The 16,486-nt window shown below is 55.0% G+C and overlaps 1 protein-coding gene across 6 annotated transcripts in view; it reads left to right on the forward strand.

Annotated features, from left to right (window-relative positions):
- MAN1C1 (mannosidase alpha class 1C member 1) overlaps window positions 1–16,486 on the forward strand; it is a 132,965-nt gene that overhangs the window by 97,583 nt on the left and 18,896 nt on the right. For 3 of the 6 annotated variants that reach the window (XM_069479610.1, XM_069479607.1, XM_069479609.1), the window contains exons 3-6: window positions 2,039–2,154; window positions 4,358–4,438; window positions 9,399–9,493; window positions 14,791–14,908. The exons of 1 other annotated variant lie outside the window; for it this stretch is intronic. In XM_069479610.1, coding sequence (XP_069335711.1) covers window positions 2,039–2,154; window positions 4,358–4,438; window positions 9,399–9,493; window positions 14,791–14,908 — 410 coding nt within the window. Of the gene's footprint in view, window positions 1–2,038; window positions 2,155–4,357; window positions 4,439–9,398; window positions 9,494–14,790; window positions 15,002–16,486 lie in introns of all 6 variants that reach the window. 2 more of the 6 variants (XM_069479608.1, XM_069479606.1) reach the window with 2 other exon arrangements.

The raw sequence follows: 16,486 nt of genomic DNA on the forward strand, positions 1-16,486 counted from the left end.
TACCAGTCCTTCAGCATGGGAGGGGCTGACAGTCTGGAAATTCAACCCAAATACGGAAGCCATCCCAGGACTCGTGACTGGGTCGGGAGCCCTCTCCTCCCTCCTTGCCAACCCTCCCTTCTGGTAACCGGTTCTTTAACCCCCAGCCTTATCTTGCTCCCAGCTTCCCCTCCCTCCCCGTCTCTCTTCCGTTCTCCACGCAGTGCCCTTTATCAGACCTTGCCTGGCCGAGAGGTAGTCAAGTGTTTGAGCTCCAGAAGGATTCTCTGCCTGCCAAGTCAGGCAAGGGAGCAGTTAGGAGGCACTAATTAAGGAGGTGAGGCGCTAAGGGCCTCATCTGAGTTCAGAGGGTGCTGGCAAGGCCCACACCTCAGACTCAAGGGGGCTCAGCAAGCTCTAGAGCTTCCACTGGGGGAAGACAGAGCCTGTGCCTCTCTGTGCTGCCAGCCTCTGAGTTCCTCTAAACTGAAGGAACAATGACTCCTCCTAGAGCTACACTTTGGTCTCTAAAGGAAATTGCTGCTGCCAGCGATGACTCTGTAAGGAGTTGATGGGAGGCAGTCACTGCCTCCAGGAAGCCTTCCAGATGGCACCAGGCACATCTCTTTCTCCCTCCCCTCCTCTTTCACAGTCCTCTACAGCTCCAGGCTCTGGATGTGCCAGATGAGGGCTCTCATTACTACTTCACGGTATGAAAAACTATTGTTTTGCAGTTATCTCAGCTTTTAGTCCCAGGACAAGAGTCTAATGCCCAGTGGCAGGGGCCAGGCCTCGTAGCCTGCTCTTCACGTACTCACTGTCCTAGGAAGAGTGGCCATGAAATTTTTGGTTTGTGCATTTGTTTGGTTTCTATGCCCAACTTTCTTTACTTTTTTGAAAAATGGAAATAAATTTCTGGTTATATAAAAAAAAAAAAACATAAGCTGAAGAAATCAAAAAGCACCTGTCATCTCAGCACTCAGAGATAACCACCAGATCACATCCTTCCAGACTAGTTCTGACAGTTCACATTTTGCTTTACAATAAGGAAATTATATAAGGCACTTTTTTTACAACCTACTTTTTTTTTGTTTTGTTTTGTTTTTTTTACTTAATGGATCCCATGGATATATCATCGAGTAAATAAACACAAGTCTATCTCACCTGTGTGAATGGCTATGTAGTGTCCTATCTTAATGTTTAAGCCACAATTTATATAACTAATTCTCTCTCTCTTTTTGTTTTTTTTTTTTTTTGAGACGGGTCTGTTGCCTGGGCTGGAGTGCAGTGTCATCATCACAGCTTACTGCAATCTCACGCTCCTGGGTTCAAGAGATCCTCCTGCCTCCGCTTCTCAAGTAGCTGGGACTACAGGCGCGTGCCACCACGCCCAGCTTTTTCTATTTTTTTGTAGAGATGGGGGTCTCTCCATGTTGCTCAGTCTGGTCTCGAACTCCTGGCCTCAAGCAATCCTCCCACCTTGGCCTCCCAAAGTGCTGGGATTACAGGTGTGAACCACCATGCCCAGCCTATATGACTAATTCTCTATTGTTGGACTTGCAGACTTTTCCCCAACCTTCCCCCATTAGACATGATACTACAACAAATATCTTCCTGATTAAATATGTATGAATATCTTTATTTTTTTTCTCTTAGAATAAAATGAGGAATAGAATTGAAGGGTAGGAGGACTTGCACAGTTGTTAGGATTTTTGTATGCCAAAGCAGAGAAAAAGTAGGCACCCAAGTGGCACCGATAGTTGACTCGCTGACTGTGAAAGAGTGGGCCAAGGTCTGGGAAGTGGCTCAGCCCGGGAGCTCGCTTTCCCCAGCTGCTCTTTGCTGCCCTGAGGAGGAAACAGCCCACGGGGAGTACACTGGGTCCCAGCCTTGCCTTCGCTGGTGGCACCAGACTACCCCGGGTTGTGCCTGGGTCCAGCCTTTGCCTCAGAGCCTGCCCAGGCACTAGAAGGGGTCTGGGGGATGATGGCTTGTCTAGTGGGGGATGGAAGGGATAAGAGTGACCCTGGGTCACACCTGTGATTCTCTGTGCCTGCAGGAGGCCTCAGCGGGGCAACGGTCATTGATTCCCTTGACACCCTCTACCTCATGGAGCTGAAGGAGGAGTTCCAGGAGGCCAAGGCCTGGGTTGAAGAGAGCTTCCACCTGAATGTGGTGAGTCAGAGGCCCTTGGGTGTTGGGGCCAGAAGGGGCCGGACAGGTCTAGCAGCCAGCTCCTCCCTGTCATCGCTGACACCCAGAGACGTCTAGGGTCTCACCCAAGGCTGTACAGCAGAGCAGTTCCGGAACCAAGGCTGCAGTGCCCTCTGTACTGAGTCCCTCCCTTAAGGCCAGCCTTGAAGTGGGGACATTCCCCCAGCCCAGTGTCCTCCTCTGACAGGGAAGACAGCCACGACCATCCCTTTCCTCCCCGAGAGATCAGGCACTGCAGTGCTTACCCCCAGGACAGCCCTCTAGGGCTGGGTCTATCACACAAAGCAGCCAACAGCAGCAGCAGCAAGGGGGAAGTGGCCTTGTGGAGGGGAGTAGCTCCGAGCTGCTCCAGCACTGAGCCCCCACGCTGCCCTCTTGAGATGGCTGTGGGGCAGGGGTGCGGTAGGGGGGTGTTGCATCTACTTAGAGACCCATGACCAGGCCCAGAACCCTCTTGGTTTCCAGCCTCACAGGCATGCCTGGTCAGGGACAAGGGCCTTGCGGAGGGGAGAGTAATGAGTCTGGATGGCACAAAAGCCTTGAACAGCAGGCCCCACCCCACCAATCTCTCAGCCCAGACGGAAGCAAGATGGGAGGGGAGGAAGGGTGGCATCCAAACGTGCTGAGGGCTGTGTGGGGCTCCTGGCAGAAGTGAGGGCTCTGCCCCCGTGAGAAACAGAGAGTTTGCCAGCACAGAGCGTGGCGGAGAGACAACCCGGGAGTCTGGGAAGGCAGCACTTCGGGGGAGCTTCCCAGGAAAGCAGAGGCCCCACTCAGTCCTGCCTGTCACATGCCACTTGCAAAAGTCATTTAACCTCCCTGAGCCTTAATTTCCTCCACTATATGACCAGGATGATGACCACAGCAGTAATAATGCCTGAAGCGTAGGCTCATTGTGAGGATTAAATACAGTGGAGGGCTGTCAACGCGTATTATAACACCGTGAAGTCCGACACACATGGAAAGTGGTGTCGTCATCATCGATAGCTGTTGGGATTACTTTGAGACTGTCATGACTTCTGGTAGTTTGTGTGAGGCCAGGGACAATTGGAATGTTCCCATTGTCTGTCCTCTGTTGAGCTGGGGAAGGGTAGAGGCAGCAGAGGGAAGGAATGTCTTCATAGCCCCTCTTCATCCCCCCCATGAAGACAGTGGCCCCTCTGGACAGAGAGTGGGCATCAGGCAGCTGCCCAGGGTCACTGGGGAGCCTGGGAACACTCAGGCAGGCTGGGGCAGGTTAGGCAATGGCCCTGGAAGAAAGGAAAGTGAACCTTGCTTTCTCCCAAACTGACGGATGAGCACTGTTGCTATCGGTAATAAAGACTGGGATGCGGAGGGCAGGCTGGGGAGCCCTCCAGGTCAAGGCAGGTCTCAGCAGGCTCTGGGAAGGCCTCTCACCTGCAGCACCCCTAAGTCCCACATGCACCCACTTGGGAGGCATTGTCAGCCCTGCTCTGCAGGTGAAGAAACTCGGACAGGGAAAGGCTAAGTATCTTATCTAAAGTGCTGAAGCCAAGTAAGTGGCTCAGGTGGGATTTTAATCCAGATCTGGTCCTTGGCATGATGACTCAACACCCCTGATGGGCAGTCCCAACTTGGAAAGAAAATAGCAATGATGAAGGCAACTGTGGGCGTGCCCTGCAGGCTCCGGAGCTGGGGCCTGAGAAGTTGCTGGTTACCCACCAGCATCTGCCTGGCACCCTCCTGCTCAGCCCCTCCCCCCAGGGAAGGGCCTCACCGGCCTCCTGCTAAGCGGTGGGGGCTCCGCCAGGTGGCCGGACTACAGGAGGATTTGCCTCGTCTCAGGCTGAGCTTCAGCCAGCAGCTCCCCAGGCAGGTTCTTTAGCTTCTTGGAGTGCAGCCAGGCATAACTTTGCTCCCATGGCCTCGGGCAAGGGCTGGGGAAGGAAGCCAAAGCCAGCATTGGCTTGGAACCCTGTAAATGTGCAGTAGCCACCCACCGCCAGGCAGGTGCTGATTCCTCTTGACTTTTCCTATGAAAACTGCCACCAAGCGTTTGCTGCCTGGCCCACTGGGGTTGCCCCGGAACCAGGCACAGGTTGGGGGCCAGGGTGACCTGTCTGAAGGGACCAGCTGCCTCTGGGAGCCCTGCAGGCATCTCACAGGTGTCCCCACTGTCCTCCCTCCTCTGTCTGTCCTACAGAGCGGAGAAGCATCCTTGTTTGAGGTGAACATCCGCTACATCGGAGGGCTCCTCTCGGCCTTCTACCTGACAGGGGAAGAGGTGAGTTGGTGCTTCGAGGCCCCTGAACTCTCCAGGCTGGGGAGGGCTTTGGAGGCTCCAGCCCTCCTGCTCATTCCACCAACAGGCAGAGGGCCTTACGGGAGCAGGGGATTTCCCAGGCCACCCCTGTCCCCCCATGAGGGCCTGTTTTCCAAGTGCCACCTGAAGACTCCTCTTCTCTCGGATGCCTCAATTCTGCTGCACAGGTGAGCCCAGCTGGCTCCCACAGGTGGAAGTAAATTCTCTGAGAGCAACAGCCGTGTCCACACATCATCCACTCAGACTCCGCAGCTCCCAGCAAGTGTCTGGGCTGAGTTTCACAGGTGTTGTTTCTTGGGACTGACAAAGCCAAGGCCATGTTCAGCAGTTCCACCCCAGGCCCACAGGCGGTGTCCTCCACAGCTGCCCCCACCTGGGCCTTCTCCCAGCCAGACAGGTCTCAGGGCGCAGCAGGGGAGATGGGGCAGCCTCGGCTGGTCACATGACATAAGCACCGGGCCTTGCCCCCAGGTGAGCTGCGTCAGCTTCCAGAAGGAGGTTGGAGGCTGGTGTGTAACAAGAAGGCAGAGCCAGGTGCTGTCAGGGAACCTGGACCTCAGCCCCACAGCACGCTCCCTGCTCGTGGCCTTGGGCAAGGCCCTCCTCCCACCCTTTCCTTCCTTTCCTAGTACCCCTAAGCTCAACGAGCTCTTACGAAATGGGGCAGGAGGGCAAGGGTGTGACCCCAGGGCTGCTGGCTCCACAGCCCATACTCTGCTGTCTGCCAGAGCATTTGAGAAACCACAGAGGACGCGGGCGGCCTCTTCATCCCTCCTCAGGAGCCTCCGTGAAAGTACAGCAGGAGTGTCTGGGGGCGAGGTCGGCCGAGTCCCAAAACATCTGTCAGTTCTGCTCCCCGTTACTCAGAGGGGCTGCTGTGGGGCCCTGGCTCTGTCCACCCAGAGACGAAGAGTTACGCCGCCTCCGCTGCCCAGGGAGCCGTGGAGGGGAGGCGAGCAAACCGCGGAATAATCCCTCTTCACCTCGCTGCTGCTGTCTAGAAAGTCATTTCCCCTTCCCTTCTGCTGTTCAGGCCGCGCAGGCTGAAATCAAGGGTTTAGCGCAACAGGCGTGCGCTTTATCTCTCCAGTTGCCTGGGCCTCTCTCCATCCAGCATAATCTCCTCTGCAGAGATTACAGCTTGTACCAATTTGTCCCCAAATAATTGTAGATGGGAGCCCTCAGCTTTGAACCACCCAAAGCCTGAATGAATTTCATTTGAGAACCCCAGGCAAGAAAACGAAGGAGCGGAAAGAAGTCATCCACGTTCTTCACGGCGTTTGCCCAGCCTGGCTGTGGTCGGGGCAGATGGGATGCAGGGAAGGGGAGGAAGGACGCAGCTCGGGCTCACAGGGCTCAGTTTGGGGGTCAGCAGTTCAGGGACGACTTGGTGGCTTCTCAGACCCATCGCTCTTCCCTACCCCTCCCTTCCTCCCCTCCCTTCCTCCCCTCCTTCCCCGAGGGTGTCTGTGGCTCTGAGAACTTGCTTTGAGGCCTGGACTCCCTAGAAGAGACCAGCAATCCGACTTGGAGAAACAGCTCAAGGGGCTCAAGGAGAGGCGGGCATGGCCAGGACCCCTGGGCAGGCGGGCTCCTGAGTCTACCAGCGCAGCCCCTGCCCACAGACACACCTTCGTGAGCCCTTTCTGCCCCCAGGCACCTCCCCGTGCCAGGTAGTGCACCGCATGCCCTACGTGCACGGTCGTCCATCAGGTGGGTGTTTTGACTAATTTGTGGATGAGGACATGGAAACTTAGTAACTTGCTCGGGTTGCACGGTCTCTGCAGGCTGTGTTGTGCCTGACTCCTGACCCTGCGGCCTTTCTACCATGTGCCTGGGTTGTAGCCTGGCCCGGAGTTACTGCTTGTCACCAGGGCTCAGCCGTACCGACTGAGGCCTCCCTCCTCTCTAGTCCTGGAGCTCACACGCTGTGGGGGCCTATTAAGTGGGTCTTTCCCTGCTTGCAATTTCCCACAAATGTTTGTGGAGTGAATACTGGGAACCTCTTCCTGGGCTGAGGCCTCTCTCTGCCCCAGAGGGAAGCTACAGGAGGGGGATCCCCTGCTGGACAGGCCAGTCCTACTGACACTCAGCCCCCATGAGGACAGCAGGCATAACCACAGCTGCACCAAGTGGTCTTGGCACCATACTTCGCAGTTTATAAAGCACATTCACGTACATACATCCTCTCGTTCGATTTCCACAAAAACCCTGTGAAGCAGCCAGGGCATCAGAGACAGTGTACGGCCCACGCAAGGTCACACAGCTGCGAAGGGAGAGGATTGGAACATGGGCGCTGACTCCCAGCCCCACCCTTGCCACCCTACAGAATATATCATTCTTGCTGGTTTCTCTCACTCCTATTCTGGAAGGGTGGCCACTGAGGCCATGTCCCTGTGTTGGACAGGCAGTTTGTTGTTCTGGATAAGAGCCACTTACTGGCAACTCTGGGCAAGTCGCTTCTCTGAGATTCAGTTTTCTCATCCTCAAAGTGGGTCAGCACCTTCCCCACAAGGCTGTTGCCAAGACTGAAGGTAATTCACATAAGACACCTGACACTCCTCTCCAAACCGCTCTCCCAGCATCCTCCTGTGGTGCTCGTGGGTGCAGGGCCTTCTCTGGGCCTCCAAGGGAGGAGACATGGCTCACCAGCAGAGAGGAGTATTTAGGAAGAGTTGGCTCAGCTCCTCAGGGCCGAGGGCAGCCAGACAGCTGCCTGGAGTCGCAACATCCAGATTTCTGTTCCAGTGGGTTCGTTTGCTCGCCATGGGCCGGCTTTCTGTGCCTCTGTGGTCAGCCTCCCAGAGGGCAGGTGAATATGTCAGGAGCATCAGAAGAGACCCAGGGCCTTGACAGCCCTGGTTGTTGCTAAACCAGTGGCTTCCAAACCTGGCCGTGCACAAGACACCCCGGAGAACAAATCTGTTGTTCTGGGGTGACTCGAGGCTTTAGAACCTGGGTTCTAGACCTACTCCCCAAGGGATCTGATGTGGCTGAAATGATCAGAAGTGCCCACTGCTGGGACCCACTGTCTGACAGTGGACATTCTCATCTTCTCTGGCCCATCCCAGCACAGCCCTTCCCTCCGTCCCTCAGCAAGAAGACCACCCCTCAGAGGCCCCAAGTACATATCCCAGTTTAAAGTGTCCTGAAATTCCTCTCCGTCTGCGTCTGCATTCCCTAAATAGCTGCCTCAGCAACTTGTAATCGTTGGGGTTGGGGAAGGTCTCAGGAAGACTCTGTTTTGCAGCAACCACAGGAGGTCAGCAAACTGGATCACCCTCAAGCTCCAGAAGCAAAAAGACCTGTGTGTGTCCCACTTGGAGCAGTTGTTTAGTGGCTTGTGTCTCAGCTTTAAAAACAAATAACATTGGCCAGGCATGGTGGCTCACACCTATAATCCTAGCACTCTGGGAGCCTGGGGCAGGAGGATTGCTTGAGCTCAGGCATTCAAGACCAGCCTGAGCAAGAGGGAGACCCCCGTCTCTACTAAAAGTAGAAAAATTAGCAGGATGGGGGCACCTACCTGTAGTCCCAACTACTCGGGAGGCTGAGGCAGGAGGATGGCTTGAGCCAGGAGTTTGAGGTTGCTGTGAGCTCTGATGATGCCACTGCACTCTATCTGGGGCAAAAGAGCAAGACTCTGTCTCAAAAATAAATAAATAAATAAACTTCATTTTTATTATAAAAATCACACAGAAGATAGAGATGAGCCCCAAAAAGAAAATAAAAATCATCCAGAAGCTTACCCCTGCAAGAAGACCATTATTCATATTTTGGTGTATTTTCTTCCTTTCTTCATGCATCCATCCAATTTTTTTAAAAGTTGAGTTACTCTGTTTTGAAATGTCTTTCTGTTAATAGTTCATAAACCCTTTCCTTCCTCTTAAGTATTCCCTGCAGCACTGTTTGAGTGGCTGCACAGTATCCCATCGTGCGGATGACCCGCCATTTAACCACTTCCCTATGTTTGATATTTTAGAGTGTTTCTATTTTTTCCGACGATTCTAAACAATGCTGGAATAAACGCCCATAAAATTAAATCTTTACAACAGTCTTGATTATGTAGTTCCTTAGAATAAATTCCTGTGAGGGAAACTGCTGAGTAAGAAAGTCAGAGGTGCTTTTGACTTAATCGGGCATCTCAGAAGGACAATTCCAGGGGATCAGCAGCTCAGCAGGGGTGTGAGGCCTGGGACCCCTTTGTGGCTCCCTGGCTGTGCTGTGGGTGGGTGGGGTAAGCCGTTCACCCTCTCCCCCACCCCCATCTGAGAAACGGGAACAGTGGTGGGATCTGCGTGTCAGAGAAGGAAAAGCCCTGCCCTGCCCCCGGGAAGGGGACTCGCCCAGGGCAGTGGTGGTTTCTGGATCCCGGGGGTCTTGGCCCCCTGAGCAGTGATCTTTGCACTCTGCGCAGACGGCACTGCCTGCTTCCCACATCCCCCACCTGTGACATCCTGGGCCACGGTGTGGGCAGGCACTGCCTGTTGGGGACCAGCCGTCTCAGCCAGGTCTTCACCTGGACTTAGAAGTGGCCTCCTCCCCCGAGCCCTGCCTGCTGTTCCCTTCATCTTCCCAGTGGTCACCAGATCACAATTCTGTTTGTCACAGAGTCCTGACACTGTGGTGAATGCTTCCCAGTGATTATCTCATTTTCATCTCCCCACCCCAGTTCTCTGAGGAGGGTGATGGCATCATGCTGGGGACAAAGGAACTGAGACTGGGGGAAGTGCTTCACCGAAGGCTGGGGAGCCGGCGGTCAGAGGGGCAGGTGCCCAGCCAGTGCCTCTGCAGAGCCCTCGCGCTGCTGCCTCCTGCTCTGGCCAGCCCTGGCGGCTTTATCCTGCCAGCGGCAGCTTCTTGGCGTGATCTTGCCCCACCTAGTGTGGCTTCACAGTGCCCTTTGACCCTTCCTTTACAGGTGTTCCGAATAAAGGCCATCAAGCTCGGAGAGAAACTCCTGCCAGCCTTCAACACCCCCACAGGAATCCCAAAGGGCGTTGTGAGCTTCAAAAGGTAGGGGCCTCTCGCCCCCACGGGGCTCAGCTGCGTCTTGTCCGGGTGGCGCCTGGTGAGGAAGCTCAAGGGCAGCTGGCAGACAAGCAGGAATGGGGCCCTTGCGGTCACCTTTGTCAGACCCATTCTTTTACAGATGTGGAAACCGAGGCACAGGGTGAGAACAATACCTGCCCTGGGAGTCACAGCGAGTCAGTGGCACAGTGAAAACCAGCCTTAGCCGAGGACTGTCCTGGGCAGCTGTTTGTCACCAGACCTGGCTCTGGGGTTTGGGCCTTATCTTCCCACAGTGGGAGGAGGCAGTTGTTCCTCTGTGAACATCCCACGGCACCGCCTGACTCAGAGCCCTCCAGGTTGGCCCAGACACCACCCCCGCCCAGCTAGGGTTCGGGAGCCCGCGGGCACACCATATCCTCCCCCAAGGGGGAGGTCCCCAGACCTGATAGGAGGTCTTAGGACCCTGGCTCTCCTACACGGGAGCCTTGCTCTCAAGGAGCCCTAGCGCTGTCCCTGTGCTGTGTGGGGCAGACCCTGGGAGACTTAGCAGAAGGCACGTGGCCCTCCGACAACCCCATCCCGTTCCCATCACCTGAACTGATCTCTCATCTCGGGCTCTCAGGCCCACCAGAGCTTCCCCTGGGAAGGGCAGGCAGGGCCCTGGGCTCTGGTTAGAGGCCCCACAGCTCCGTCTCTGTCCTGGGGAGGCAGCACCATGTATGTCGGCCTCAGTGGCTTCAGCACTCTTCTCCAGTCTCGCAAAGAGAGGACTTGGCATGTTCAGGGTCTTTGTCGGCTGTCCTCTGTGATCGGGAGGCATTCCCAGCATGTGATCTCACCGAAATCTCACCAGAGGCCAGGTAGGAGCCCTCAGGGGCCGATGGAATCCCGTTCCCAATGCGAGGATTGATTCCGCAGAGCCAGACATTGGATCTCTGCTCAGATTCCTTTTCCACAAACACTGGAGAGACACAGCCGCTGTTGTGAAGCCGAGACACAAACTCACTGTCCTTCTGGCTCCCTCTCCCCGGGTCTGGGATAGGACCTCGTCAGGGGCGTCCCTCCCTCTTCTGTGCCCCGGCCCTGGCTATCTGCCTTGCCCGTGTCCCTCAGAGCACAGACCTGATCAGACACAGATCCTGACATTTCCGGTTAAGGAAGTGTGTTTGCTTTTAGGCCGCTTGTGAGGTGCTGGCGCTGTGTGCTCGTGTATATGTATGCATATTTCCCGGCAGCATCTCCCTTTCATTTTCTGAGTAAAGAGTCTGTTGCTAAAAATGCCTCCACGTTCCACCAGGGAGAGTGACAGGGCTGTATATGGCCTGTGTGGCGCTAAGTTTGCTCTTTGGCACAGGCCTCCTGGTGGGAGCCAGACCACTGGTGCTGGCCCTGTGGGCAGCCCTGACAGGAGGGTGAGAACTTAGTCCCCACGGGAGGGGCAGGTAACCAGGCCCTGCCCCAGCACTTCCAGGTGGGAGGACCCTGAGGCCAGGTGGTGCCCACGCTGGAGAGAGCTATTCCTCCTCCCTGGTGTCTGCACAGGCAAGGGCAGGGCCAGCGTGACCTGGGACCTGTAGGGACCACTGGACCATCTGAGAGAGTGACAGCGGCCAGTCCAAGGACCTCTGCAGCTGAACCAATCCCTCTCACTGGTGCCTTCTCACATACCTCCTCACATACACATAAACACTCTACTGCCACCTTTACAAATCATAAAGCCCAGATACACAAGCTGGCCTTTGTCACAGACGCTCTCAAATCTGCACACAGCCATACACATTCACACACAAAAATGTTTATACACACGTGCTCCTGCCACACACAAATATACACGTCTTCACAGTTGCTAACATCTGATAAACACTGTGTGTCAAGCATGATGTGAGCACGTGACATGGATTCTCTTTCCAATCTCACAGCAACCACAGGGACCTCATTTTACCAGTCTAGGCTGGCCAGGTGCAGTGGCTCATGCCTGTAACCTCAGCACTTTGGGAGGCCAAGGCAGGAGTTGAAGCCAGGAGTTTGAGACCAGCCTGGGCAATATAGCAAGACCCCAGATGTACCAAAAAAAACACCAAATTAGCTGGGCGTGGTGGCACACACCTATAGACCTAACTACTGGGGAGGTAGAGGCCAGAGGATCGCTCGAGGCCAGGAGTTGAGGTTATAGTGAACTGTGATCACACCACTGCACTCCAGCCTGGGTGACAGAGTAACACCTTGTCTCAGAAAAATTAATTTTTATAAAAAGGAAACAGGTTCAGAGAGGTGAGGTAACTTACCTGGGGTCACAAAACAACAAGTGAAGTTAGAATCCAGGTCTCTCTGACTCCAAAGTTAAAGATGACAACACACACAGGCGTGCACACATATAGAAGCTACGGCTGGGGGGGGGGGGGTGCCACTGTGGAGCAGCCCCTCGTGCCAGAGGAGAGGACACAGGCTGCGAGCCCACTTGCACTTACAAGGCTGGAGGGAGGGCAGAGCTTTCCATTGGCCCAGTGGCTCACGGGGCTGATCCGAGGACTTCCTGGTCTCTGGGATGCTGCCCAGAGCAGATGCACTGGGGCACAAAGTACCTAGGATTTGGATTTGGATTCAGCTCTACTTACTGTGTGACCTTGGAAAAGTGTCTCCCCCTCTCTGATTGTAAGTATCCTCACCTGTGAAATAAAGATCCTGGTATCTACCTCTGAAGTTGGATGTGAAGGTAAAATAAGATACAAGAACTGCCTGGCACATATTAGGAACTTAATAACAACAGTAACAGCACCTCATTTACATGCACACAATTACATAATGATAAAAACTCAGTACTTACCTGCACAATTTATACCTCACAATAACTCTACGAAGCATGGGTGCTATCGTTCAGGGATGTGGAAACAGATCTAGGGCAGTTAACCAACCTGCCTGGGGTCACCTAGCTGGGCCCTGGGGAGCCAGCGTTTGAGGCAGGCAGGAGACAGGCGAGGCGCACAGACACCTGCCTGCCTCTGCCAGGGTGTCCACACTCCAGGAAGCCCCACCTGGGAGGGCCAGCATGTGGGACAAAGAGAGGAAGGAGAGACAAAGGTGAGCATGTGCGGAAATGATAACAAAAGACAGCTGGGGGGGCGGGGGGGGGGATGCCTGGTAGCTTTTTTTTCAACCTTGAACTTCCCTGAGAGTGCATGAAGAATCAATTATCCAGGAAACCCTCTGTGGGTACTGAGGATCCCACTGAGATCACAAGCAGGAGAGAGACCCCTTGCCTGGCCTAGGGGGGAGAGGGAGGGGACAGCTCCCTCTTTCCCTCTGAGTGAGTGTGAGCATCTTAGGGTGGGAGGCCCAGCAGACCCCTCCACCACCTCCCGGCTCTGACCTTGAACACCTCACTTGCCTCTGTGAGCCTCAATTTCCTCCTTTGCATATTGGTATTAATGATGCTTCACCTTGTGGGCTTTAAATGAAGTAATGATGCAAACAGCACAGTGCCTGACATACTGTAGCGGTTCAATAAACGGAAGCTGTTGTGTTTATTATTGCCCAGGAGCCAAGTTTCCCCTCCTGTGCAGCCCATCCCTCCCACACCTTCCCCCTGCCCCACGTCGGGGAAACCCCCAGGAAATAAGATGGCAGGGGGGCTGTGTCTTCATTTGCTGAGATCTTCTGACCCCAGAGAAGATCTCAAAACCCAGGTCCTCCATCTGCTTCCAGAACCCAGGAGACTGGGAAGCATCCCTGCTTTCCAGGAAACCACATCCTGGCCCAAGAATGGAGTTCAGAGAAGAGAAGGGCAGCGTGAGGGGAGCCCCAGCCCCACCCTAGAAAAAGTGGTGCTCCTCAAATGGCAACCAGTGACCTCCATACCCCACACCTGTCTTTCTAAGTCCTGCTCCTGGACAGAGACCAGTTCTTGGGGAGCCAGAGCTATCCCCCAACAAGGAAGCCCCTCAGCCTGCCCTATCCTAACTGTTCCATGGAGCCCCTATGGATGGGAGGAGGTCACTCCACCCAGCTGTGTCCCTACCTCCATCCTGCACAACCTTCTGCAGAGACCCTGTCCCCCTCTTGTCCCAGATATCCCACAGGAAAGACGGTCACAATACACATGAGGAAACAGAGGCTCAGGGAAGGGAAGCAGCTTGCCCAAGGCCACCCCCATTCTGTACCCTCCTTTTCTCTTGACCCCCACAAAAGCCCAGGAAGGAGGAGGCATTGGCCCAGGAGATGGGCGGTATTGTCCTTACCCTGGTTTACGATGAAGAAACTAAGGTGCACAGGATTAAATGGTTTGCCCCAGGTCACCCGCTGACAACTTGAACCTGCCCCTTGTGGCTCCAGATCCCAGGGAGATTTTAAGCGAGAGCTCCTTGTTTACTACCATGTGATCAAAAGAGAGGCAGGCCACCCAGGCTACGGGGTCTGAGCCCACTTTGGGTCCCAGCTGCTGCACATGCTGTGTGATCTTGGCAGGGGACATCACTGTCCCGAGCCTTGTTTTCCTCATCTGTAAGGGGGGCAGACGTGAGAATGAACTGAGATCCTGCCCTGTACTCTTCCTCTCCGAAAACACCCAGAACCTGGAAGTGGTTATCTGAGCGTCTTCTCTGGTGAGTGAGGTTGCAGGGCCACGCTGGAAATACCGATTTTGACTCGCTCTGGGGTATTCACAGGAAGTGCCTGGCTAACAGGTGAGGAACCCTTTTCTCCAAGAGCTACAGCTTGTCTCAGTCCTAACCCCAGGCTTCCCAGCGTCTGGCAGCTCCAGGTGTGTGGTCATACAGACCTGCCTGCCTGTCATGTGTCAGTTCTGTGCAATTCCAGGCTGGGGCCATCGTGTGTCCTTGGGGAGCACCAACAGCGTGGGGAGAGGGAAAGGGCTGGGTGGGGTCCCTGCTTTTCATCTGTTTGGACCAAGCCACTGCACTATTTGTCCTCCATGTGCAGAGCCTTCAGCTGGGGGATGGCATAGGGTGTTCCATAGGGTCTTTGTGGCCCCTGACAGCATAGCTGAAGCCACCTGTAAGTTTAATATAGCTCTGTGCCAGGTCTAGAGCCCCCAGGTCTTACAGGGGCCGCTTGATGATGGAAACAGAACATCATGACCCCGGCCTGGGTTCAGATGTCCTTCAGCGAGCCACATCACTGACCACAGTGTCCTCATCAGGAAATGGGGCCAGGGAGGATTGACAGAGGTTGTGTGGCAACAGCTCCTAGTACAGTGCCTGGCACACAGCAGGTGCCACCCCCCCACCCCATGAGCAGCCACTGTTACTCTCAGCTGACGGCCATGGCTGCTTCTGTCTTTTCAGCAGGAGCTGGGGCTGGGCCACGGCAGGCAGCAGCAGCATCCTGGCGGAGTTTGGATCCCTGCACTTGGAATTCTTACACCTCACCGAGCTCTCTGGCAACCAGGTCTTCGCTGAAAAGGCAAGTCTCCCCCGGCCCCCGCTCCCTCCCAAAACAGCTCCCTGCTCTTCTCCCCACAGAGAGCGAGGGATGAGCTTCTGGGCATTTTCAGAGGTAAGTAGGTCCTCCCTCAGACCAGTAGGAGCGCGAGTGGGTGACCCAGGAGCCCCCAAGTCTCGGCTAACGTAGCAAATAGCAATTTGTGGAAGACCTAACTGTGCCCCAGCAACAGGTGACAGGGAAGGTAATTGCAAGGAATCATTAGGATTCTACAGAGGGCAGGGGAGAGACAGAACTCTGCCAGGGAGAAGGTTCTCGCTGCCACACGTCAGCTCAGTGGCAACCACCCACGTGTGAAATCTGGAGAAAGTGCAACTGAAATCTAGGCACCACCTTGCATTGGCAGGAATTGGCCACCCGGTGCAAAAGTCCCCTTTCCAGGGACATTTAACTTTTCCATGTATGATCTGCCTGCCTTCTCCTTCCACGTGTGTATCTCGCTCATGCTGTCAGCGGGCTGGCAAAGCAATGCGACTCCACAGCAGGTGCCCACAGCTGTTCCTTCCTGTTGTTCCCAGGCTGTCCAAGGCCACCCAGGGTGCTGAGAGGCCCTGTCCAGTTCTGTCCAGCTGCCAGTACCTGTCCCTGCTGGGAAGCCCCCCAGGAGGGGCCGTGTCTCAGTGCCACAGCCCTGGGCAGTCCTTACTGTCTGGAAATGTCTATGTAGGTTTTAACCCTAAACCCAAAGAAGGGAAGTGCACACACACCACCCTCAGGCAGTGCTAGGCTGTGTGGTCCCTCCCTGAGGACTGCCTGGGGAGACAGACACCCTGCCCTCCAGAGCCCTCCAAGGAGAACCTTTTGGAGGCCTCCCACTCCCAAAGCCTTGTCTTCCCCCGGGAATGCCAGCCTCTTAGGCCGGCAGGGGAGCCGAGAGATGACAGATTCACACATCTGCCCCACGGCTCCCAGTCTCCTGTTGCCAGCTAGCCTCAAAGCATCCCCTAGCACAGCTGTGAGGAGAGATTTCTGGGCTTCACCCCAGGCCCTGGCATGTGCATTTTCAATGTAAACTTATGCTTGTTGACTCCAGGATTGGGACCGCTGCTTACTCAGTGTAGGAATCCACCCGAGTGTCCTCGAGAAGCTTCTCAGACGTCTTGATCACTCTCTCTGCCATGGAGCTCACTTAAACAGCCCATCCCACTGACAACCCTTCCTGCAAAACGTTTGCCTTACATTGAGAGGGACTCTGCCTCCCTGGAACTGCCCCACCTTGAAGGCTCTTGGCATGAGTTTAATCCCACTTCCCAATAGCCCTCATGTGCTGATGCTTCTCCCACCTCAAGCCCCTCCCCCGGCCTCCCTGCTTCCTTCTATTGCTCTTGAGCCAAACTCCTCTAGGAAGGTTCTAACTGACCCGGAATGAAGTGGGACAAGGAGCTCACCCTGGTCCCTGGTTAGTCTGGAATAATAGATGCCACCGTCTGAGCACCTGCTGTGTGCTGAGCACATTAGAGTAGCTCTGATCCTCCCAGTGGCCCCACGAGGTGGGTCTTCTGGTGTCCCTATTTCACAGAGGTAGAAACTAAGACTCAG

The sequence above is a fragment of the Eulemur rufifrons genome, chromosome 8 (genome assembly GCF_041146395.1).
Source record: "Eulemur rufifrons isolate Redbay chromosome 8, OSU_ERuf_1, whole genome shotgun sequence".
NCBI lineage: Eukaryota > Metazoa > Chordata > Mammalia > Primates > Lemuridae > Eulemur > Eulemur rufifrons.